Raw genomic sequence first — 23,527 nt, forward strand, 5'->3', positions numbered from 1 at the left:
CCTATATGATCCACGGGAAAACCAGATTAACTATGTTTTATTATCATACACCATGAATATGATCACCTACAAATGGAACGAGAATAAAGAACAGTAGAACACTCAATGAATTCTCTCTAATCTAATCGCAAGAACGAGAATAAAGAACACTCAATGAACTCATTAGTCTAACTCTCTTCTTCTTCTCCCTCACTCTCTGTAGGATGTTAGCTTATGAAAAAAACGATCACTCATATATACTCCCTCCGTCTTTGATTAAATGTTTCATATCTGATCGACACGGGATTTAAAAAATTGTTTGATTTTGTTACATAAAGTAGTAGTAGAATAAGTCAGTCAAAGGCCGAGCCTAGCATATTTCATGCCCACAAAACAACACGAACCTCTTAGCCGAAAGATCGAGCATAATAGTTCCTTGAATTCTTATTCACGGATGAATTAGGAAAGCCATCAAAAAGTTTTGATATTCGATTTTGATGAAATCAACGCGTAAATAAAAATAAACGTTTTATTGAAATGATTGTATAAATTTTAAAGTGACAAACTTTATCCATGAATTTAGCGACTTTAGCTACATATTGTTAGATTTTCCGTACATAATAGTATCTCAAGTTGCAGCAGCTCAACGAGAAGTGCTGGAGAAGAGATCAAAGGTGGTGAGCCAAGTTTTGGCACGGAGGTTCAGGAGTCGTCGGATTAGGTGTTAGTATAGATCTTTTAATCTCAGCCCTTAGATCATACTAACCGTTAGAAGCATAGATTTAAATGTGCTTGAATATTTGTTGAGAATTGGTTACTCTTCCATATATCAGTACTACTTTTTAACTAAATCCTAATTAATTAAACAAGTTTAAGGACTGATAATATTAGTGGTTTGATTGATTTACGTAGTTAAATAATTGTTGGATATTTTGGTAAATAGAACTCTCGAGAAATAACTATTCAAATTTCATATGGCATTATCCCTACTGTTGAGATATTTCCTTTTCATAAAAAAAGCACACCCCCAAATGCTATTGAAAGTGGACCCAAGAGAATAATGTATAGTTATATTTTGTCTTGTTAGAATGTACAATGAATGAGAAAATGAATATACCATCCAATTTTTTTAAAGAATTAATATTACAAGTGTTTTAATCAGTTGACTAACAAGTAAATTGATAACTATGTTTATAAAATGTCCTCTGAAAACTTTTTAGTTACAATTTTTTTTTGAAACGATAAAGTTGAGATGTAAAGTAAAATATTTTTTTCAGTTTTTTAGATATGGTCATATGGACTTACGGAAAGGAAGATTAATTATCTATAAATATATAAGCTTTTGCTCAAATCTAGTTTTACTCACGAAAAAGAAGGTTAACATATTGGAATCCTAATTAATAATTCACATATCATATGGTGTATTGAATATAGTAATCAATAACAAAATCCAAAGCGTATCGAATCATATATTTAAAATAACAAGATTATGTATTCACAATACATAGAAAAATGAAGGGAATATCGAGGTAATCATATATGTTTCGGTAAATATGGTCTTCAAGCATTTCTACGTGCTTGAATAGCCAATACTTAAAAACTTTACCTAGATGATTTGGTTTTGATGATTTTTATTTTATTGACTGCAAATTTTATAGAATTAATTTCCCGTTGCAGGTTCCATAAGTTTATTCGATTGATTCATTCCAATAATTTAAAGGGTTGATGCATTCGAGTAAGGGTTATTCGTCTTTCAAGTTTTACATACCAACTATAGAGAGAAAGTGAGTTAAATCTCATTTTCCACATTTCAATTAATAGGACTATTAACATGTTTATACGTTTTGGACTATAATAAAATTTAAATAGCTAATAAATACTACTGCCTTTCGTCTCACTCTATTTGCATTTTCCACTTTTGGTCCATCCCAAACTACTTGTGCTATTTTTATTTTAATTAAGATATTAAAATTAATTAATTATTCTTTTATTATATTTAAAATAATAATTTAATTATACTAATTAATATAGTACTAGTAATTAATTTACAACCTAAAAATTTGCGAATTGGAGGAGTAATTTTATAAATGATCGCCCCTCTCATAATTATATTAATTTAATAGTCACAGAAAATTCAACCGTAGTACGAATATCTTGCATATTAAATTTCCAACATAATAAAGTCAAAAAAGTTTTGTATAGTTAAAAAATTTAATGAATAAATACTAAAACATGTAGAAATGAAGATCCAATTGGGCCTTAAATGGGCCGAATGGCAAGGGTCTGAGGTGGGCCCGGGGCGCCACGTGAAGTCGGCGATTAGAACAAAGAACGCTACTTAAACAAAATCTCGCCTAATCTCTTCCCAGCCAATCAGGCGTCATCTCCCACGTGGGACTACTCACCCACGCCGTCCCTTGTCATCACCTGATCACTACCCCTTTCCCATTCTCTTTTACAATATATTCTCCATCGGATCCCTACTCAATCTACCGCTCTCTCATTTTTGTTCTTGTTATTTCTTCCTTGATCTTCTTCATAACTAGCAATATATATAGTTTTTAGTTATATTGATCGATCAATCCCTCTCCCTCTCATTAATTTGATTTGCTCTTTTTTGGGTATTCCAACATATATATTCACCCGACAGCTAGAATATTAATCCTTCGTCTCAACAGTTGACGCCTAGGGAAAACATATGGGATCGGAGTCTCCTTCTGCTCAATACATCCACATGGTGAGTATATAGCTTATATATATCGTTCTCTGCATTATTCTTTCTTTTATTTTAATATTCTTCTATTTTAATTATTTAATATCATATTTTTTTAAATGAGTTTATAAAGAAGTGGATAGTTTATGATGAGGTTGAGGGATAATATATTTATCTCTCTATGATGATATGAATATAGGTACAACACCTAATAGAACAGTGCATAGTATTCAACATGAGTAAAGAGGAATGCATGGAAGCTCTAGAAAAGCATGCAAATATCAAGCCAGTCATTACTTCCACAGGTATATTATTTTAATTGTTAACTTCTTTCCAAGTATATATATTTACAATAAATCATCACAAACTGAAATTGTAATAAATTCAACCAATACAATCAATATTCAATATATACGTACAATCATTTGCACACATATGGAAGTGTGACCTAACTCATTTTATAGAGTACTACTAAATATTGTTCAAGGAATAAATTACTATTATTCTTTTCATGCACCATTTTAAAAAATAAATTACGGAGGAGTATTATTTACTGATTTCAATTGAAGAACAACGTGTGGAAGTGTGACCTAACTCGCATTAAATTGAATGATCTAATTAATATTGTTCAAAGAAAAATAAAATTACTCCCTATGTATTGTATAAATGCGGAGTTAGACCACCTCCAACCATACACCAAATCCCATTTTTGGTGTAAAAATGTGCTCCAACCATACTCCATACCCATACCTATTTTTGGGTTTTTTAATCAAACAACACTAAATTTGAAGTGAACACCAAAATTGAGTATCTACTGCAAAAGAATTTTAAATATTGCATAATAGTCCTTATTATTATTTTAATAGTTGAATCAGCCGGCGGCCAATTTGTATACTGTCAATTTGTGTACTAGTACAGTAGTACTTGATAGTTGATTCAAACTATCAGCCGCATAATTTAGACACAATTTGTTCATGGAATTTACATATATTTTTCTAATAAAAATAATTAAATAGAAATTAGCAAGCTGACCATATTATAATAAATTATGTTTTTTTTACAAACAATAACTAATAAATTTACTAAATAGGAATGAATATTGCTAAAAAAATCTTGTTATTATTTCAAGAGTATATGACCCGATATGACGCAATAAGAAATAAAAGTGCTCATCTGGAACTTCAAAATGCTCTAGTTGATCATTTGTGGAAACAATGTACAAATTTTGAGTCTTGAATTTTAAGTATTTTTTATGTTTATCGTGATATGTTTTATGAAATTGAGATATATTTAAATGAGTTTCAATTTATATTTGAATTTTATTATTGCAAGTTTAGTGTATTTAATTTTAAAAGTAGTGTATTTTTTTAATATAAAGTGTATTTAATACATAAATATATTAATAAAAAAAAATTGTATAATTATTTAAGTTACATAAATTATTGATAAAATATTATGGGACTAATATGTAATTTAAGTAAATATGTAGGCATAATTGAAAAGGTATAAAAAAGAATATAAATATGGAATATTCTTTTGGGTTTGAGTTTGGAGTAAATGATTGGAGTAAAATTACTTTTTGGTGTGACCCAAACTCAAAAATGAGTTTGAGTTTGGTGTAAATGGTTGGAAATGGCCTTAGTGTATATTACCAAAAAAATGTTTTAAGCTATTAATTATAAAATTGATGTTTTAAAAAATTATAAAAAATAGCTGAGTTGCTATTAATTTGTGGTGAATGATGATAGTGTGGAAGGAACTAAAGAAAGAGAACAAGGAGTTCTTCGAGGCTTATGCGAAGAAGAGAGAAGAGGGAAGATTCGACTCGGATGGCGAATCAAGCCAACGGCAAAGAATACACGATATAGTATCGGAGTCCACGAGGAAAAATAGCAATGACGATGATAAGTCATGAATGATTGGTACTAGAACTTTGTGATTTCGACAACGATGTCTCAAGCATTTGTTTTGTTGCATCACATGTATCTGTAATATGCTTTTTATACTAAAATCATTTCAACACCTGTTTTGTTGCTTCACGTGTAATGTGTAAAATCTAGTACTCCTACTATTTTATATTAAAATTATTTTCTTCACGAGTAATTTCACCCACTTTGCCAAATGTGGAATTGAGTTAGGTAGAGATGGTATTTTGTGCTTGAACCGTTGAGATGAAATATAAACTAAGTGTAAAATTTAAATAAGAGGTTGAATCGATATAAGAAAATACTACGGTTTCTTTCACTACAAAAAAATCGCTATTTAGTGGCGGAAAAATCCGCCATTAAATCTCATATTTCCGCCGGTACATGAGTTAGTGGCGGATTTAGTGGCGGAACAGAACCGTGACAATATAATCGCCGCTAAAATTTCAGAGGCGGAAAACTTTCCGCCACAGACACGTAGTGGCGGATTACCCACGGAAAATAGTTCGCCACTGAAATTCCGCCAGTAAAAATTTAAAATAGTGGCGGATTTGGGGTGCCATTATTAGTGGCGGAATTAGTATCCGCCACTGAATTTCCGCCACTAACATTGCTATGTAGTGGCAGAATGAATCCGCCACTGTATTTTTATTTAGATTTCTATTTTATTTATTTTATTATTTACCACCCTGTTACAATATATTTTTCAATAAAACAATACATTTTTAATGATAAAAGTAATAATAGATACACAAATACTCATTAATTACTTGTAAGACCAAAGTTTAATAGTATTAAGCATCAATCCAAATTCAAAAACTTAGTCAATAACAAATAACGGTTCATGTTCCTTTTCAGCCTCATGTCTTATAGGACTATTGTTGGCAAATTCATCATCTACACATATCTTGTTCCTTCTCAGTCTCATGAGCTCGTATCTTTCCTTTCCAAATCTTTGATCAAACTTTTCCTGCTTCTGATACATGAAACTACAAGAGTTGAAAAGAAACCAAAAAAGTTGTCAGTTCAAGTTTGCAATGCATAATATATAGGTTTAACATATCTTCTTGGTTCACACAAGATATATAACACCCCCTCATTCAATTCAGAAAAATAATCAAACAAATGATGCCACTTCCAACAATTTTCTATTCTGGAAGAGGTGATCTAATTTTTTTTATAAAAATTCTACCAACATACAACAAAGGCAATATTTAAAAAGCACTGAAGTATTCGCTTTGAGAGGAATTTTGACATGCCACAACTAACCGTTTAAAATTTTGCTTAGAAGACCAATGACTTGATCCGTCGGCAGCTGCACATATGACAAGATAAGTTTAAAACTAGATCTGCGAAAACAAATATGTGAGGATGTGAGTTTCATAAGCCTAGGTATTACATCAATGGGCATATTATTATAAAACTTGTTTATATAAACATAAGCATTAACCTAAGTAAGAAAAATGAGTTTTAATGCATGATACTCTACCTCATAACGCCCAAAAGCCTTGATTTGCTATTTCTTTCAGCAATGCGTATTTGTTATTTGTTCACCTAATACCACACATATTCCACATCCATTAGAAATACCACTCTTGATGGTGAAAAGCATAAATAGATGTATATAGCTTGTTAATGAGTAACTAGTGTTGCTGATGGGAATGAGAATGTTATACTTATAGCAATGAACATAGTAATTGCTGGAGAAAACATGAACAATTAAGTTTATAAGAAGTGGTTAAAAAAGAGAAAAGATTGCCAAATTAGCAATGAAATGTGGACCTGATAATTTCCAGTTTAACCAAATTACTGAGACCAATAATTGCGAACTGCAAAGCTTAAGCATAACTGAAACAAACAAGCTGACCTCGCGTTGAAGGCATGGGTACTACTATCTCAGAGCTGCCATGGCGTAAGGGAGACTTAGGACTCCTGCACCAACCATATGTAAAATTAGAAATACACTATAGAAGATTTTATCCAAAATACTCTTACTAAGCAACATACCTTTATTTTTTTCTTTCAACTTTTTGAGCTTTGAAATTCACAGCATTACACTACCTTTAAGAACATAATCATTCATTCATGGAGGCAACACTAACACTAATAAGTTTCTACAGTCCTAAGTTTCTATTATTTATGGAGTAAAAGATAAACATAGCATCCAAGACAAAATAAAATAAAGGTTTCATGAATGAAGAAGAAAGCACTCACTTGTTTTCTTCTTTTGACTTCTCACTCTCTTCTCAAGCTTTAATTAAAGACGGCCTCTTTTATGTTGCTAGATGCGCAAGCTCAGCATCTGAGAGAATTATTTTAAAAGAATTGTAAAATTGAACTAATTCATACACAAGACAAGAATTTCCAGCGAAATGAATCAGTGAGAGTGAGTACCTCTACCCATAGATCCTTCACGTTTACTCTCCTCAATTTCTTCAGGCTCTGGCAATACAAACATAAATGCTTCGCAAATTAATTGTTCCTCTTATCCCCCAAAATAACGTTGACAATAGTTTTAATGAGTTGCAACATGAATTTTAGCATTAGTGATTGGTATATGGAGTATATTATAAATAGTACTCATTCGATAAATTATTCCATGAATCGATATAAGAAAATACTACGGTTTCTTTTGCCCTTTGAAAATAGTTTTAATGAGTTGCAACATGAATTCTAGCATTACTTATTGGTATATGGAGTACTACTCATTCGATATATATATTATTCCATTTTATGGATAGCTGTGCTAAAACTTAATTTTTCCCATAAGACTTTAAGTTTAACAAATAATATTAGGAACAGGGGTGGAGCTAGGATTTAATTGGAGAAGTGGCAAAAATATAATACATAGAAAAAATTTATGTATTTAAAAAGGGGCATTTAGTATGGTTGAAGTATATAATAAAAAATCATGTATAAATATACAAAGAAATGAGTGGATGAGGAGGGGCAAATGCCCCATATCCCCATAAGGTGGCTACGCCCCTGATTAAGAACTTAAAAAGTACATCGATGATAGAATCTAGCTATATTAAATGAGATGGATAACCATATCAACCTTCTAGAGATTTTGTAATCACGTCACTATCATTTTTTTAGTGGTAACCACGTACGAAGTGATGTGATGGCAAATGACATATAGCCGGATTTTGTCGTCGATAAGAAAATTTAAAAACTATGAGTATCATTTAACTTTATATAATTGTGTTTGTATTTCTTTATAGGTTTGTGTTAAAATGACAACCCCTATTAGAGCATCTGCAATGGTCGGCTAGCGACCGGCTAGCCGAACCATTGCAATCGGCGAGGGCGATTTCGGCAACGCGATTTTCGTTTCATTTTCATTTGCACCACTTGTTTTAACGAGTTTTCTCTCTCTCTAACTTTCTGTACAAGAGCATCATCGAGCGATGGATCACAACAACGAGTCCAGTCCGGCGACGAGCGGATCTCAGACTCCCACAGTACCCGTGGGATCTGGATGGGGGCAGATGGGCCCGGGGTTTAACATCCCTTGGAATCAGATGATGGGGATGATGGCGGGTGCGCCGGGGGGGGGGGGGGGCGATGGGGGGGGAATCAGGGGGAATGCCGTGCGGGATGCCGAGCGGCGGGCAGGGGAGCGGCGGGCAGTCAGCGCCCGGGTGGGGGGGTATGCCCCAGATGCAGCAGCAGATGATGCTGCAGCAGATGATGAGGATGATGTGGCAGGGGGGGATGCCGCACGGTATGCATCCCGGGATGCCGGGGGAGGGGGGGTGCAGGGGTCACCGGGAGGGGACGCGGTATATCGGCCCTCGCTTGATTTTTTGACGGCTTCGTCTCACACGTCGACCCCGGTGGAGACGCAGTTCTCTGGCGATGACCTTCTGTCATTGCATGATATGGGGATCGATCTCGGGGACGATGATACTCCCGTTCCAGCGACGCCGGCCGCGCCGAAGAAGAAGACGAGGGGGAAGGGCAAGGGCAAGGCGGTCGGCGAGTCATCGCAGCCAGCTGCCACTGGCCGGAGGAAGTGGACGGAGGATGAGTACGCCGGGGTGGCCAAGGGGTGGTTCGAGGTGTGCGACGATCCACTGGTTGCGAACAACCAGCGGGTCGTCAACATGTGGGCGAAGATCAGAGCTGCCTATAAGAGCCACTGCCCGCACGGGAAGGACTTCAGCAACGAGGAGGTCCGGAAGGGGTGGGAGCGCACCAGGGCCGCGGTGGTCCGTTTTGCGAATTTGTACGCCAACGCCCTCCGTCAGCTCAGAAGTGGGCAGACTGAGGACGACGCCCGGAGGATCGCCGCGAGTCAGTTCCCCTTGGAGGGGAAGTATAAGGAGTTCACCTTCTGGGAGTGCTTCTTGTTGTTGAAGGACTCTGAGAAGTTCCGGGCGGGGTGCGACGCTGGGTGGCCGAAGAAGCAGCGACTTAACTATAGCGGCGACTACAGCGGCAGCCGGATCCCACGACCTCCCCCCGGATGCTGAGGAGTTTCCATCCCCTCCTTCATTTACTGGTCGCCCCCGCCCGGTTGGACAGAAGCGGGCGCAGCGGGCTGCGAGGGGCGGATCCCCCCTATCGCCCCGCGAGGTCCAGTCCTCCGCCCTCCCAGCCGCCCCACTCGAGTACACTCTCCATTCGCGTAACCAAACGCGGGCTCAGATGTTACAGGTCTTCCGAGAGTGGAAGAACGCCACTGACCCCACGGAGAAGAGGTTTCTTTACGAGATGCTCGAGAGCATGCGTGCTGATTTAGAGATCGCGAGGTCACGGCTGGGGGGTTCCGACGTGGGCTCAGATACCACGGGTGGCGGCAGCGGCGGCGGCGACGACGAGGACGACGGCCACGGCGATGAGGAGTAGAGAGTGGCGGGGCTCGTGTGTTGAAGCCCTTTTTTTTTAAAAAAAAATCATGTACTTTTTTTAAAAATCTTTGTACTTTTTTTTTAATGGAATGGATTCTTTTTCCCGTATATGTGTCGTAAATTTAATTCCGTATATCGCAATTTTAATTCCGTAAATGTAGTATATTTTGAATTGTTTTTATTGCGGCTGGCCTATGGCTGGCCTAAATCTGACGTGGCAGGTGGTTTTTTTAGTGTTGCTGACGTGGCAGGGGAGAGAATGGTTGGCCTATGGCTGGCCTAAGCACCATTGCGGATGCTCTTAGAGCATCTCCAATGCTATTAGGCCAGCCACTCTCTCTCCCTGCCACGTCAGCAGCACTAGAAATCCACCTGCCACATCAGATTTAGGCCAGCCATAGGCCAGCCGCAAAAAATATAATTCAAAATATACTATATTACGGAATTAAAATTGCGATTAAATTACGGAATTAAACAATACATATACGGGAAAATTCATTAATTGCATTTAAAAAGGTACATAGATAAAAAAAAATTACATTTAAAAAGGTACATAATAAAGAAAAAAAAAACTATCGCCGTGCAATCCTCTGTGCCCACAACTCTTCAATTATATCATTTTGGAGTTGAATATGAGCATCCACTTGGCGCATGTCGGCAAATTCCTTGAGGCGGCCGGCTTCATCGAGAGGTACCCCACGTCGTACGCTAGGGGTGGCCGTTCCGTGGCTTGGACCGGCTTCATCGTCATTGGCCCAACTAGTCAGTTGTACGTCTTCGTCTTCGACGATCATGTTGTGCAGGATAATGCAGGCGTACATTATTTGGGAAACGCATGTGACATCCCACAAACGCGTTGGACCCTTAATTGCTGGCCATCGAGACTGGAGCACACCAAATGCGCGCTCCACGTCCTAGCGCGCCGACTCCTGTCGTTCCGCAAAGTAGTCCTTCCTTTCATCACTTGCGTGCCTGATCGTCTTCACAAAGACAGGCCACCTAGGGTATATCCCATCCGCCAAGTAGTAGCCCGTATCATGCCGGTTGCCGTTGGCCACAAACGAGACGGCTGGACCGACGCCCTGGCACTTCTCGTTGAAGAGGGGAGACGAGTTCAGGACGTTGAGGTCTTTATTCAGCTACGGCCTCGAGGATCATCGTGGGATTCTTTGACTTGTAGCCGGTCGTGTAGGCCCCCTTCCAGGCAGTCGGACAGTTCTTCCACTCCCAATGCATACAGTCTATGCTGCCTAACATCTCGGGGAACCCATGCTTCTCCCCGTGCATCTGCATCAAATTCTGACAATCTTCGGGAGTAGGGCTTCGAAGGTACTGCTCACCGAAAACGTTCATCACGCCCTCACAGAAATACTTCAGACATTCCAGGGCTGTCGACTCACCGATGTGGAGGTACTCATCCCACATGTCTGTCGCGCCTCCGTAGGCCAACTGCCTGATTGCCGCCGTGCACTTTTGAATAGAGGTGTGGCCGGGTCTGCCAACCGCATTGTGCCTGAAGCGGAAACACAGATATCGACGCTCTAATGCGCCAACAATACGCATAAACAACTCTCTGCGCATTCTAAAACGCCGCCGGAACATGTTTGCGGGAAACTGCGGGTTCTCCAAAAAGTAGTCGTCGTACAGCCGCTGATGTGCAGCGGCGTGATCCCGATCAATCACTGCTCGGCGGTGGATAACCCGTGGAGGGCGAGGTATCGTCTGCTGTTCCACCCTACGCATGTACCGCTCTATCTCGCGGTTCATGTAGGCATTCATAGCCTCGTTCATCCTCCGTTCGTACTCCTCAGCATCCCCACCACTACCACCACTGCTACCACCCGCGTTACTCATCGCTCGATGATGCTCTTGTACAGAAAGTTAGAGAGAGAGAAAACTCGTTAAAACAAGCGGTGCAAATGAAAATGAAACTAAGATCGCGTTTATATAGGTTTTAAAAAATAAAAAAAAAAAAAAAAAAAAATCGTCGCTGGCCGATCGGGCCGCCACAATGGCGGCCAGCGCATCGGCCAGCCACACGCAATCGGCTAGCCTTGGCCGGTTTTTTTGCCGAAATTCGGCTAGCCTGCTCCAATGGTTCGGCTAGCCGGTCGCTAGCCTACCATTGGAGATGCTCTTAAAGTGACACAACACTACTTATACAACAATGTTATAAACGCTACACAACAATATTATAGACACTACACAACAATCTATAGATTGTTCTTGTATAGTGTGTCGAATATTGCTGAACAAAAAAAATTGTTGTATAAAGAGCAACAAATTGCTAGCCATTTTTTTTAGATTTTATTTTATATATATATTTTGCCACGTAGCAACTTATTATTCGTCCACATGTACAAATAATTGACTAAAAATAGGTATAATGTTATTTTAAGGGGTGGTAGCATTCTAACATGGCCCCTTTCTTTATATCTTTAAGTACTATGACTATGTTATTTATTTATGAATTTTTTATAAATAAGGTAGTGGGAAGCTTTATCGTTAGATTTCAGGCGGATGGATTATATTTTTATTTTGAAGATAAAAGCCTATAGCTGTTGTTATTATTATTTTTTTATCACAATAGTACTTATTCTTCTTGATATTTTATGAATAGTACTCCTATATTGTCGTCAGGTAAATTGAATTGATAAGTGATATAGTTCGTATTAGTGTTAAACTCTTTGTTTTATATGTTTGGTTTGAATTTAATAGTTTAAAAGTTGTTTATGATATTATTAATTAAATTGTCTAAAAATAAAAGTTAATTTTGATATTCGATTAATGTATTTAAACATACAATAATAGTTTAAAAGTTGTTTATGATATCAATAATTTATAGATTATCTAAAAGAAAAAGTAAATTTTGATATTTTATTAATGTATTTAAACTTATATGATGTGTAAAACTAACGAAGTCAATAATATTTTTAATGGTGCTGAGAGAAAAATCAGTCTAAATATAATTGGTCGTGCCTTTATTTGTTGAGTTAAAATCTAGTGGTTGGACTCTGTAAAATATTACTACTACTCTTCCTTTTTCTTTTCTCTTTATGCAATTATAATTGACTAGATACACCGTAGGATTTTGACCTAAAAGTAACTAGAGTTCATAATATTGGCTTGAATTGAAATGTGGTAATTCTTATTATGTTTTAGTTTTAACATTATTTTTTCAAACTTCTATATATTACTCCCTCTGGTCCTTTAAAAATAGAGAGTTTGGAACGACACGAGTTTCAATGCATGGTAATTGATAAATTATGATAGATAAAAAAAAAAAGTAATTAGAGTATATTACTAGAGAATGAGATTCATCTCATTAAAGGGAAAGGGAAAGAAGTCACCAAAAAAAAAAAACTGAACTATTTTGATTTGACAGATCAAAATAGAAAAAGTCTCTATTTTTATGGGACAAATGAATTATGAAGTAAGTACTAGTAATTTATTTAAAATTTACATAAAAATATATATTATTTTGATTCATTATTTGAGAGTTATATTCATTATTTTATTTTCTATTTTACCTTGAAACCTACCATCATATGTAAAAAAAATTATATTTTCTTTACTAGGCCTATAAACTCATCGGACCCGTTAACAATTTTGATGAAATATTATTTGGGCCGGACTTCTATTTTTAATGGGCCTGATCTCAGCCCAAGAACTTCATACTAAAAAGCCCTATAAACTAGATGCCATTCTCCTCCAAAACCCTAGAACGCCACTCTCCTTCACAGGCAGCGACAGCAGCGGTTTGCTTCGTTCAGAAATGGCTCCAGCAAAAGGTCAGCAATTCATCTTTGGTTGTCTCCTTGCTATGCTTCGAATTCAGCGTTGATTAGATCGTAGTTTTTGTTGATTTGAATGGCACCATCACTGGAATTTGTTTTGAAGTAGTAAATGCAAAATTTGGAATCAGGATAGCAAAATAACGATGTTGTTTCCTAGATGTTGATTAATTTAATAAGCTGATCTACAGCCATTATTAGTTGTTGGTTGAGATTTATTTTTATGATTTTTAAGCAGGAGTTGTTTATGCAGTTTATGAAGATGTTTAGCCACTATTGAAATGTTGCGAGCACTATGTGTTTGTTAAAAGTCGTAAACTATTGATTGTTGTGGCCGGTTTACTTGGGAATTAGTTTAAATAGAGTTTAAAATCAGTTTCCATTTGAGTTGGTGATTGATTTCTTCACACTTTTCGTAAATTATGCAGATAGAGTGGAATTGAATGTGCTAGCTTCCTTTTACTTATTATTATCATTCTATGCAAAGATGTTATGTAAAAAAAGTTCTCACCCCTTTGCATCTCTGTTTTGTTTATAAATAATACACAGCCGATGCTACGAAGAAATCTGATGCAAAGGCCCAGGCCTTGAAGGCAGCCAAGGCAGTGAAATCACCTGGTGCCTTCAAGAAGAAGGTCAAGAAGATGCGTACTAAGGTCACTTTCTACCGACCCAAGACATTGACCAAGGAGAGAACTCCAAAGTATCCCCGGATCAGCGCTGCCCCTCGCAACAAGCTCGATCAGTACCAGATACTCAAGTATCCCTTGACCACGGAATCGGCTATGAAAAAAATTGAGGACAACAATACCCTTGTTTTCATAGTCGACATCCGCGCCGACAAGAAGAAGATCAAGAGTGCGGTGAAGAAGATGTATGACATTCAGACCAAGAAGGTCAACACACTCATCAGGTAACCATTTCCCTCTCTTTTTTTTGTAGCCTGCTTTACTCATTGTGAACTGATTTTGCGAATATGGACAGCCTTATATCCTGATATATGGCTTTTGTTAACTCTTTTTCTCTACATCAAATGATTTAATGCCTATCTTTACATCATGATTTGCCAGTCATGTAAAATTTCTTTATTTGTCCACATGTTTGCTCTTCCAATATGTAACTGTCAAAACCAGATGATTTTGATTGCAAAATGAAATTGTTTCACTTGAATCTTGTAGTACATTTCTTATACCTTATCTGAATCTGCCAAAATTGCTTCACATGATACTTGACCTAGTTTGGATATCTTGTAGTACATGTCTTTTACTGCACTTGAATCTTACTGAGCTTATTCGTTTCAGGCCTGATGGTACGAAGAAGGCATATGTGAGACTGACGCCAGACTACGATGCTTTGGATGTCGCTAACAAAATCGGAATCATATAAAGAAGTCGGCCTCCTTTACGTTGCTATTCATGATCTTTGTTTTTGAGACTGGTCATTCCCGGAATTTTGTAAGGATTCCCAGTTACATTTCCTTTGTTACAGCTCTAGCTATATTATTAGACCGTTTATCAAACTCCAAATTTTGTGCTCTTTGAATGCTTGCCTTGAAAATGCATAATTTTTAGTCACATCCTTCGTTTTGGGTTTTCCCAATGTCATTTATGCATTAATTTGTTGATTGCATTTAAATTAGATTAGATTGAGTTTTGAAATCTTAGTAGTTATTTTAATATTTTTTAAAATTCCTTACTATATGTTTGGCCTATCTCTATTACCCTGTGTGGAGTATTAAGTATTAAAAGTAGTTAGCAGTAGTACAAAATTGTAGAAACTCACTTTTATAAGGACATGGAGTATTGTTATTGTTTTTTTAGTTCCTCTAAACAAATTACGTTCTTGATTCAAGATAAAATGATTATTTAATACTACTAAATAAAGTTGGAAGTTACTACTACTATGCTTATACATGTACCATGGTTTAAAACTAAGTTAGGGAGTCCATACACAATATTTCCGGCCTTACCTTTTCTATATCTTAATTTTGCCAATATGTGTTTCTTACGGTTTAATTTGTGCTAGAACTCATGCATTTCATATGGTCTTAAATTCCTCATTCTGAGTTACTGTATCATACTTATGGTGTATAATTTGTTAAACTTATATTTTCTTAATAGAATTAGTAGTTAGGATTTCATATGACATGCATACTACAATATTTTTTTAATATGTAGTAATAAAAATATCAAAATTGGATGAAAATTATTTGATCGTGTTCATCATCTTCGATTTCAATTAATAACATTCTTGACTTAAGTCCATGAACTTTGAACGATACTACAATTTTATGATACAACTAAAATAAGGGACATACGGATCTGGGTAAGTTCGACCGACCCCACCGCAGGCCGACGAGAACCGCTGGAATCGGGCCCTGGGGCTTCCCCCGCTTCGACCCCACGAGGTCATTGTCGATCTCAGCAACGCTCAGTTAAAGGCTGCAAAATTTTGGCGAAGAAGAAGATGGAGGATAAATGATAGAGAGAGGCCTAATTTGGGTTATAGTAATACTCCTATAATTATACTCCGTATTTTACTTTTTAGTTTCAATTGCCATATTTATACACTAATGCGAGATATAGTTGTATTTTACTTTGTAGTTTCAATTGGCAACCGTTTCTATTACATTAGATAGTTCAAGGTTAACAAATCAAAGATGAAGTAAACTAATGTGAAAACCTATGTACCATGACAACATTCAAAAATATTTATGTAAGTGACATTCTAGATCGTATCACGGAAAAGATATTGGTTAAAAGAATATTCCAAATTAAAAATGGGTCATAAAAATTATTGTTTCGAACAAATTTAATAAAAAATTACTCCCTTCGTCCCAATTTTATAGTCACATTTTGTCATAAAAGTTCGTCCCACATTTATAGTCACATTTAGAATTTTCCATATTTGGACATAAAATTTTATCCCATTATTCACTAAAATTACACCCAAATGTCATTATCAACATAAAAATAAACCAAAACAAAAATAAAAAACCAAAAAGTTAACAAGGGACCCATCTTCAACCAACTCACTTAATTTATTACACAATCCTTCATCTCACTTCATTTATTACACACTCCACCATCTCACTCTTCCATCTCACTTCATTAATTACACACTCCACCAATTCCTTAAAACTCGTGCCATAACTAAATGTGACTATAAATGCAGGACGGAGGGAGTATATTTTAATTAATTTTGTCAGCATAACCAAGTTTTGGTGACAATGTTGGAGCGCACCAAATATCATCCTTTTTATTATTGGGATGAAAACTAAGAAAAACACTCTTTCCAATTTTGTGGGTACTTTACTCTTGTTACTCTTGTTCCGATTTTTATAAGAACATTTAGTTCCGATTTTAAAAGTAATGAAGTATTCCTAATTCTTTTGTATTATTAAATTACATCATGGAGTAATATCTAAAAGATGTATTTTTATTATATTTCATCATATATTATTATATATTCATATAAAAATCAATTGATTATCAAAAAAATTATTTTGTTCTACACAACCATGATATTCAAATGAGATAAGCAATCAAATTCAAAATAAAGTACTATGGGAAAGTATTGTTGGGATAAAAAAATAAAATTTTGATTTTTTACAATTGAAATTTCTAGATATTATTGTTGGTATAGAAATAAACTTGGTTTTTATAATTGAAATATTAGTATGATCTGAATATAGATGTTATGTTGTAGAGTTCTTTAGTAAAATAAAAATAATAGAGTAAATAATTTTAGAATATAAGAGAAATATATATGTATGTATATATGGATCATTTTACCAATTGAGAGGTTGAGTTGAAAATGAAGTGCTTTTTAGCGGGGGCAAATCACCAAATCCCTTAAATCGTTTTGATTTCATTGTCTTTTAAATTTCCTACCATTGTCATTCGTAAATGCATTTAATATATACAAATACCAAGAACACCAATTTGTTCACAATCATTTTGTATCATTTTAAAATCAATTAAAACAAATTCATTCTAAACCAAATTTCAGGCATTATACATAGAAATCAATCTTTTTTGAGTAAAATTTTGAAGTAATGAAATTGTTGAAGATCAAGTCGTCAATACTCAGTTTAAATGGAATCACAAAATGGTAGACATGCCATGATAAGAAAGGCAAGTGTTGATAGTAGGCAAGACGTCGTGACAAGATGAATTGGTCTGTCATGTATAAGTACGTAACACTACGGTATCGGTATTGAGAAAATTAGAATGAGTTGTTTGTAGTTTGATTGTTTCACGTGTATGTACTTATTAGCAAAATCGGAATTTTTTTAAGTTTTGAATAAAATTTCTTAATATTGTGTGGGTAGAGTATTGAATAAATCAGAGTGGACGAATGAATGCGTTGGCGTCCTCATTTTAAGTGGTCATTTTTTATTCGACAAGATATTATACAGTGTTATTTTGAATTTACTAGTTACTGTAATTTAAAATTAGAAAACTCTATTTTATACCTCTCTATCCCATGTTACTTGCACGTTTCTATTTCAGATCGTCTCAAACTGCTTATATTTATAGTTTTGGATATATTTAATTAATAAGTACTCCCTCCGTCCCAGAGAAGATGTCACACTTGGGAAATGGCATGAGATTTTAGGAGATGTTATTTTGTGTGTTAAGTGGTGAGAGAAAATATAATTTTATAATTGATGTGAGAAGGAACTTTTTCCAAAAGGGGAAATGTGACATCTTTTGTGGGACAGATGGAGTACTATATTAGAGTTAATCAAGTGTTCTCCTATCGAGTGATCTCTCATTGCACTTAAAATACTAATTTAATTATACTAAAAAATCAATTACAAATTTACGACCTAAAATGAAAAGTGCGAGTGGCATGGGATGTGAATACTTTGTATATCCGTCGTGGCATGTGCAGTTGGATTTTGATTGTGTTGTATCGTTATCGTGCCTTAAACTCTAAACTTGAAACCCATCCTTATCGAGTTGTTAACACGTTTGAGATTATTGGTTTGTGCCGACACGATATCAATCGACGTATCTAAAATAAATACCTACTGCATTTGGAAATTTCAATTAATTAATGCAATGGGCCGATTTACGGCCCAACATAGAGTTTAGTAAGCCCATATAGATCAAAACCGCCGTTTCTTTCTCCCGCAGTCGGTCAATAGCTCTTCCCTTTCCACTTCCTCCAAATTCGCCGACGACAATGGCGATTGCCGCCGCCATATCGCTGCCGCTGATCGCCGTCAAACACCGCTCCTATTGTTCATCAGCGTCTTCAGCTCTTTGGTTTTCCTCTTCGTCAATTCATCCGCTTAAGAATCTGCCGTCTGTCGGCATCTCAGCTGGCCGCAAATCTAATCTCTGCGTCTTCTCTTCGATGAGCACCCAGGCTCCTGCGAAGGCCTCCGCGGCGTCGTTTCTCGATCACAAGGAGAGCGGAATCCTTCATTTCGTCAAGTACCACGGACTCGGAAATGACTTCATATTGGTATTGTTCCAGCTTCCAAATTGCAGTTATGCTTGTTTTTCCGAGCTCGTCGCACATTTTTCTCTCTATTGAAAACATTCATTAGCTTGTACTAAGTTGAATACCTTTTTTTTGGTGTGTTTTAGGTACATATCCTGCTTAATTTTTTTTCTTTGGAACTGGCAGTATTTACTATGAAGCTACTTAAACCTAGACGCGGATTCAGTTTTTTATGTGTTTAACGTTTCTATATCAGCTAACATTTGCTCTATCTGTAGCATTTGATGAACATAATTTTTGAGAAAAAGGAACATTGCTCTTATGCTTGTCTACACATATGTTCACGATAGCGTAACTGATTATGTGAGTAATTTGTTTAGATTGATGCTTATTTTGTGGTTAAGTTTCACTTGACTAGGTTGATAATCGAGATTCCAAGGAACCAAAAATCACGCCCGAGCAAGCTGTGAAATTGTGTGATAGAAACTTTGGCATTGGCGCTGATGGAGTGATATTTGCATTGCCAGGCATTAATGGCACTGATTATACGATGAGGATCTTCAATTCTGATGGTAGTGAGCCTGAGGTAATGTATTTACTTAGTATTATGATTTTAGTTGCATTGTTCTAATAGTCTTGAGACTTTTATCTCTTAAATCGGTGCATTGTTACGCATGTACAGAGGAAAAAAACAATTAGTTGTTCCAGATTAGTTATTGCTTTAACTGTTAAATGATAAAAGAACTCTCGAGATTTGAACAGTGTGTTGTGGACTCCAAGATGGGAAGGGTAAACTAAGGAAAGAGTGTCCCTTTATGCTGTGTTTTCGTGCTTGCTTACTGGTGGAATAAAGGGATATTTGATTGATACTAGAATTCATCCCTTCCAATTATGCTTATCTGAAAGCCAATCTTCAATGACAGTCTTATTGTTTCCATAACTTATCTTAATGATAATCAGACATGCGTAAAAATGTACTAGTAATTTGTGTTTTCCGATTGTTTTTTTTTTCATACTCCCATTGTGCTTTTTTTTCGATTGTACTAAATTGATAGATTGTAGATTGTGAAATCAAGATTAGACTTGTTTCAATAATTGGCTCTTGCATGCCTGAGGCTGATTTCTTTTTTGTTGTCACAGATGTGTGGTAATGGAGTCCGATGCTTTGCCAGATTCATAGCTGAGCTTGAAAATTTCCAAGGGAATAAAAGGTTTATCCTTTCTCTAGTATCCCACTTTGTTGATATTGCAACAAAACCTTAAGGGTCTACTCATCTCATAATTGGTGTTGCAGCTTCAATGTGCATACTGGTGCTGGTCTCATTGTACCTGAGATACAGGAAGACGGAAAGGTACTTCCAAAGTCATGCTACATTGATGTAAATATAGCCTTTGTGGGTATGAGTTTGGCAGGTTTCTCATCCTGTTGATTGTTTATAATCTGTTTTCAGTTTTTACCTGGGTATAGTCTATCTATCCATCTCGATGTGTCATTCTCCATATGCAAGATTGTACAGCACTTGGTTTCCTTTTTCGTATAGTTGATATTGTTCAGCATTTGGTATCATTTTCAGGTTAGAGTTGATATGGGCCAGCCAATTCTGAAGGCTTCAGATGTTCCTACAAAGTTAACTGCAAACAAAGATCAGGCTGCTGTTAAGGCAAAGTTGGATGTCGATGGGTCGATCTGGAATGTTACTTGTGTTAGCATGGGAAATCCACACTGTGTTACTTTTGGTACAGAATCATGCAATGTATGCCCAATTTATAACTCTGCTCTCCTTCTGCAGAATATCATTGAATTAATCTTGTTATTTCGTTGTTTGTTCCTTCTGGAATGTGGACTCAGGATTTGCAAGTTGATGAACTAAACTTGGCTGAAATCGGTCCAAAATTTGAACATCACGCGATGTTCCCTGCCCGAACAAACACAGGTATTAATCAAATTGTATATGCACTACATAAATGAATCTGCTATTCCTAGAGCTTTACATGTTTGCTCAATCTATCTTTTAATTGTACTTATGCTAGCCTACATTAATAATAGGATCTGATGATAGAATACGATCGAAATGAGAATAGCAAGAAGAATTCATTATAAACCATCTCAGATATGAATAGTAAATGGATGTTGGATGTGCTAATCCCCCTAATCTCCAATGTGTATTTCTTTTGCTACACTATAATGTTAATCATCAATCTCTGGGGCATTTTAAACACGCAGTTCTAGTCTGAAGTCGAAGATATCATCTTTCACATTGAAGTCGTATGATACCTTTTAGCTCAGATTTCAATCTTTTTCTTAACCTGGTTTCGGTTTTCAAGAAATCGTACAATTGATTTGTGAACTAATTTATGGCTCCTCTTTGTCATATTGCAGAATTTGTACAAGTCTTCTCTCGAAGTCACCTTAAAATGCGCGTCTGGGAACGTGGTGCAGGTTGGTTTCCTCTTCTACACATGCATCAATGAATACGTTTAGTTAGCTTCTCAAACTGTCCATGCCGTTTACAATTCAAAATCCGTAGCCTTTAAACTTTCACACTCGCTTAATATATTTGCTGCACCAGGCGCAACGCTAGCCTGTGGAACAGGAGCATGTGCAGTCGTTGTTGCTGCAGTTCTGGAGGGTCGTGCAGATAGGGTAAGCCTAAAACTCGTATCCACCTCCGCACATTATTACATAATATCCGAACATCAAACCTAAAATTTCTTCCTCGCAGAGCTGCACTGTTGATTTGCCTGGAGGGCCACTCGACATCGAGTGGAGAGAGAGCGATAATCACATCTACATGACGGGTCCTGCAGAGTTAGTATTCTATGGATCGGTTCCCCTTTGATGGGTCGGTGTCCATTAGCATTCGACATATCACGTGCTCGATGCTTTGAGAATGAATGGTATGTGTGCCAACTTTATCATAATTCTGCATATTTGCTGTTCTTCATCTTTGTGGATGATTAATTCCAGAAATGTGAGTTAGAGCGCCTCTGTATCATTTGATAAACTAGTCTTTTTAAATTTTTCTTGAAATGGAAAATACCATTAGTTTGTTTGTGTTTTACTCCCACCATCTCATATTAGTTGAGTCGTATTCCATTTTGGTTTATTATATACTCCCTCCTATTGTATATTCTCTATTATCTCTCCTACTTTTTTTTATACCTTTTTTATTTTATATATTCTCCACTTAGTCTTCTAAACACTTTATTTTATAAAAATTTCGTGCTTAAAACAAACGAATCAAGGAACATGGTATGTTGCCAGTAAATTTTAGTTGATGGGATATCTAGTTGAATATGTACCGTACCTACCTTTCTTTTTTATACATTATAAAAATACATAAAAAAAATAAAAATTACATAATTAAAATTCTAAAAAATAAAAATTACATAATACTATTAAAATACTAAAAAATAAAAATACATAATTAAAATCCTACAAATTAAAAATTATACACGTGGAAAACTAGTCCTCTAACCCTAATTACCTCTTGAGACCTAAGATTATTTGCTCATGTGTTACAAGTTGCTCCGGAGTCATCTTAGACGTATCGTTCATATAGAGTTGACCCAAGAGGGCCCACAACGTGTTGTTCGGGGGTGGAGGAGGCACAAAGAGAGCGGGGGCGGGGGCGGATGGAGTCGGGGCGCGACGGCGGGTGGCCGTCGCTTCCTTCCTTGCGGGCGGCGGGAAATGCTCGGGCCTGTATCGGGGCTACCCAAGTTAGTTCCGGCAAGCTGGGTAGCCACATCATTGGAGGCGCCGTCGGTAGGGCTACCGACCTCGACCGTTTGCTGGAGGAGCTGGAGGAAGATGCTACTACGCCGCCCTTATACTTCGGATGTAGGCGTCCCTCCTGCCAACAATCGAGGTACTTGAACGCCTTGAACTCCCTCCAGTATCGTTGGTAGGACGCCAAGGCGGCAGTGATGATGTCGAGCTCGCTCGTGCCGCTCCCCGCCGACCGCTCTTCCTGGAGGTAATACACCTGGAACTTCCCGATTGCTTCGTTGCATCTGAACATGCAATTGCGCACCATACTATCATTGCGATAGATGGTTCCCCCCGGCCGGGTTTCATTGTAAAGACGAGTAATGCGCCACCAATACGTTTCTCCGGTTTGGTTCGTGCCAGTCTCCGGATCTTCGGAGACTGCCAAGTAGGCTTTGAACATCGCTATCATCTCACCCGGAGTTACGGGGTGCGAGTGCCACGAACAGAATGAGTAGGAGTAGGAGTAGAGCTGCTGCTCCTTCCCGATCCGGGTCGGGTGTCCATCCGAACCCGGCGGCATTTTGGTCGTCCACCGGGTAAAGATGGTAGCCACCCGGAGCTTGCGAACCTTGGGTTTGAGGAGGGGCCGTAAATTGCGTTTCCGGACTAGAGAATGAGCCGGAGTCGAACCAATCGTGGTTCCAACCGCGATTGCCGGAGGGGTGATCGCCGGAGCCGGACATTGTGTAGCGTGGTGAGAATTTAGATGAGAGAATATGAGAAAAAAGATGAGAGAATGTAGATGATAGATGAGAATGTGATTTTTTTTGTGTTGAAGTGGGTGTATTTATAGATGAAAATGTGAATTTTTGGGGAAAAAATTAAAAAATAAATTAAAAGTGGGTAGAAAACGGATATAATTTTTTGGAAAGTGGGAAAATAATTTTTTTTATTTAAAAACATTTTTTTAAATAAATTTTGAATTAAAATTTTTAAATAAATTTTGAATTAAAAAAAAAAAAGTTGAATATGCCAACGGCTATGTCGTTGGCCAATAAGAAGACGCCACGTTTAAGTGTAGCGCCGTG

At 36.9% G+C, this 23,527-nt stretch overlaps 3 protein-coding genes and 1 long non-coding RNA gene across 5 annotated transcripts; 3 read left to right on the forward strand and 1 right to left on the reverse strand.

Moving 5' to 3' along the window:
- The first annotated feature begins 2,446 nt into the window (after positions 1-2,446).
- LOC125212955 (uncharacterized) lies at positions 2,447-4,788 on the forward strand. Its single transcript, XM_048113265.2, has 3 exons — positions 2,447-2,716; positions 2,892-2,997; positions 4,441-4,788. Exons 1-3 carry the CDS (start codon positions 2,678-2,680, stop codon positions 4,605-4,607), a joined length of 312 nt encoding a protein of 103 aa, XP_047969222.1. The 5' UTR covers positions 2,447-2,677; the 3' UTR covers positions 4,608-4,788.
- A 588-nt stretch (positions 4,789-5,376) lies between these two features.
- On the reverse strand, positions 5,377-7,273 carry LOC125211183 (uncharacterized). 2 transcript variants are annotated; one of them, XR_016136169.1, is made up of 7 exons: positions 7,012-7,273; positions 6,832-6,919; positions 6,625-6,678; positions 6,485-6,549; positions 6,107-6,171; positions 5,887-5,966; positions 5,377-5,606 (listed from the first exon to the last, which is right to left on the reverse strand). It is a non-coding gene; the product is annotated as an uncharacterized LOC125211183 (long non-coding RNA). The 2 variants fall into 2 exon arrangements; XR_016136168.1 differs by lacking the exon at positions 6,625-6,678 and having other exon boundaries at positions 7,012-7,268.
- Positions 7,274-13,177: 5,904 nt separating this feature from the next.
- LOC125216361 (large ribosomal subunit protein uL23z) lies at positions 13,178-14,841 on the forward strand. Its single transcript, XM_048118050.2, has 3 exons — positions 13,178-13,264; positions 13,817-14,180; positions 14,569-14,841. Exons 1-3 carry the CDS (start codon positions 13,249-13,251, stop codon positions 14,651-14,653), a joined length of 465 nt encoding a protein of 154 aa, XP_047974007.1. The 5' UTR covers positions 13,178-13,248; the 3' UTR covers positions 14,654-14,841.
- Positions 14,842-18,399: 3,558 nt separating this feature from the next.
- Positions 18,400-21,786, forward strand: LOC125208942 (diaminopimelate epimerase, chloroplastic-like). Its single transcript, XM_048108477.2, has 9 exons — positions 18,400-18,745; positions 19,143-19,310; positions 19,865-19,935; positions 20,019-20,076; positions 20,299-20,478; positions 20,574-20,658; positions 21,105-21,164; positions 21,295-21,368; positions 21,448-21,786. Exons 1-9 carry the CDS (start codon positions 18,461-18,463, stop codon positions 21,562-21,564), a joined length of 1,098 nt encoding a protein of 365 aa, XP_047964434.1. The 5' UTR covers positions 18,400-18,460; the 3' UTR covers positions 21,565-21,786.
- The last annotated feature ends 1,741 nt before the right edge of the window (positions 21,787-23,527 follow it).

Source organism: Salvia hispanica, chromosome 3 (genome assembly GCF_029641045.1).
Source record: "Salvia hispanica isolate PSC_SH4W2 chromosome 3, Shi_PSC_v1, whole genome shotgun sequence".
Taxonomy (NCBI): Eukaryota; Viridiplantae; Streptophyta; class Magnoliopsida; order Lamiales; family Lamiaceae; genus Salvia; species Salvia hispanica.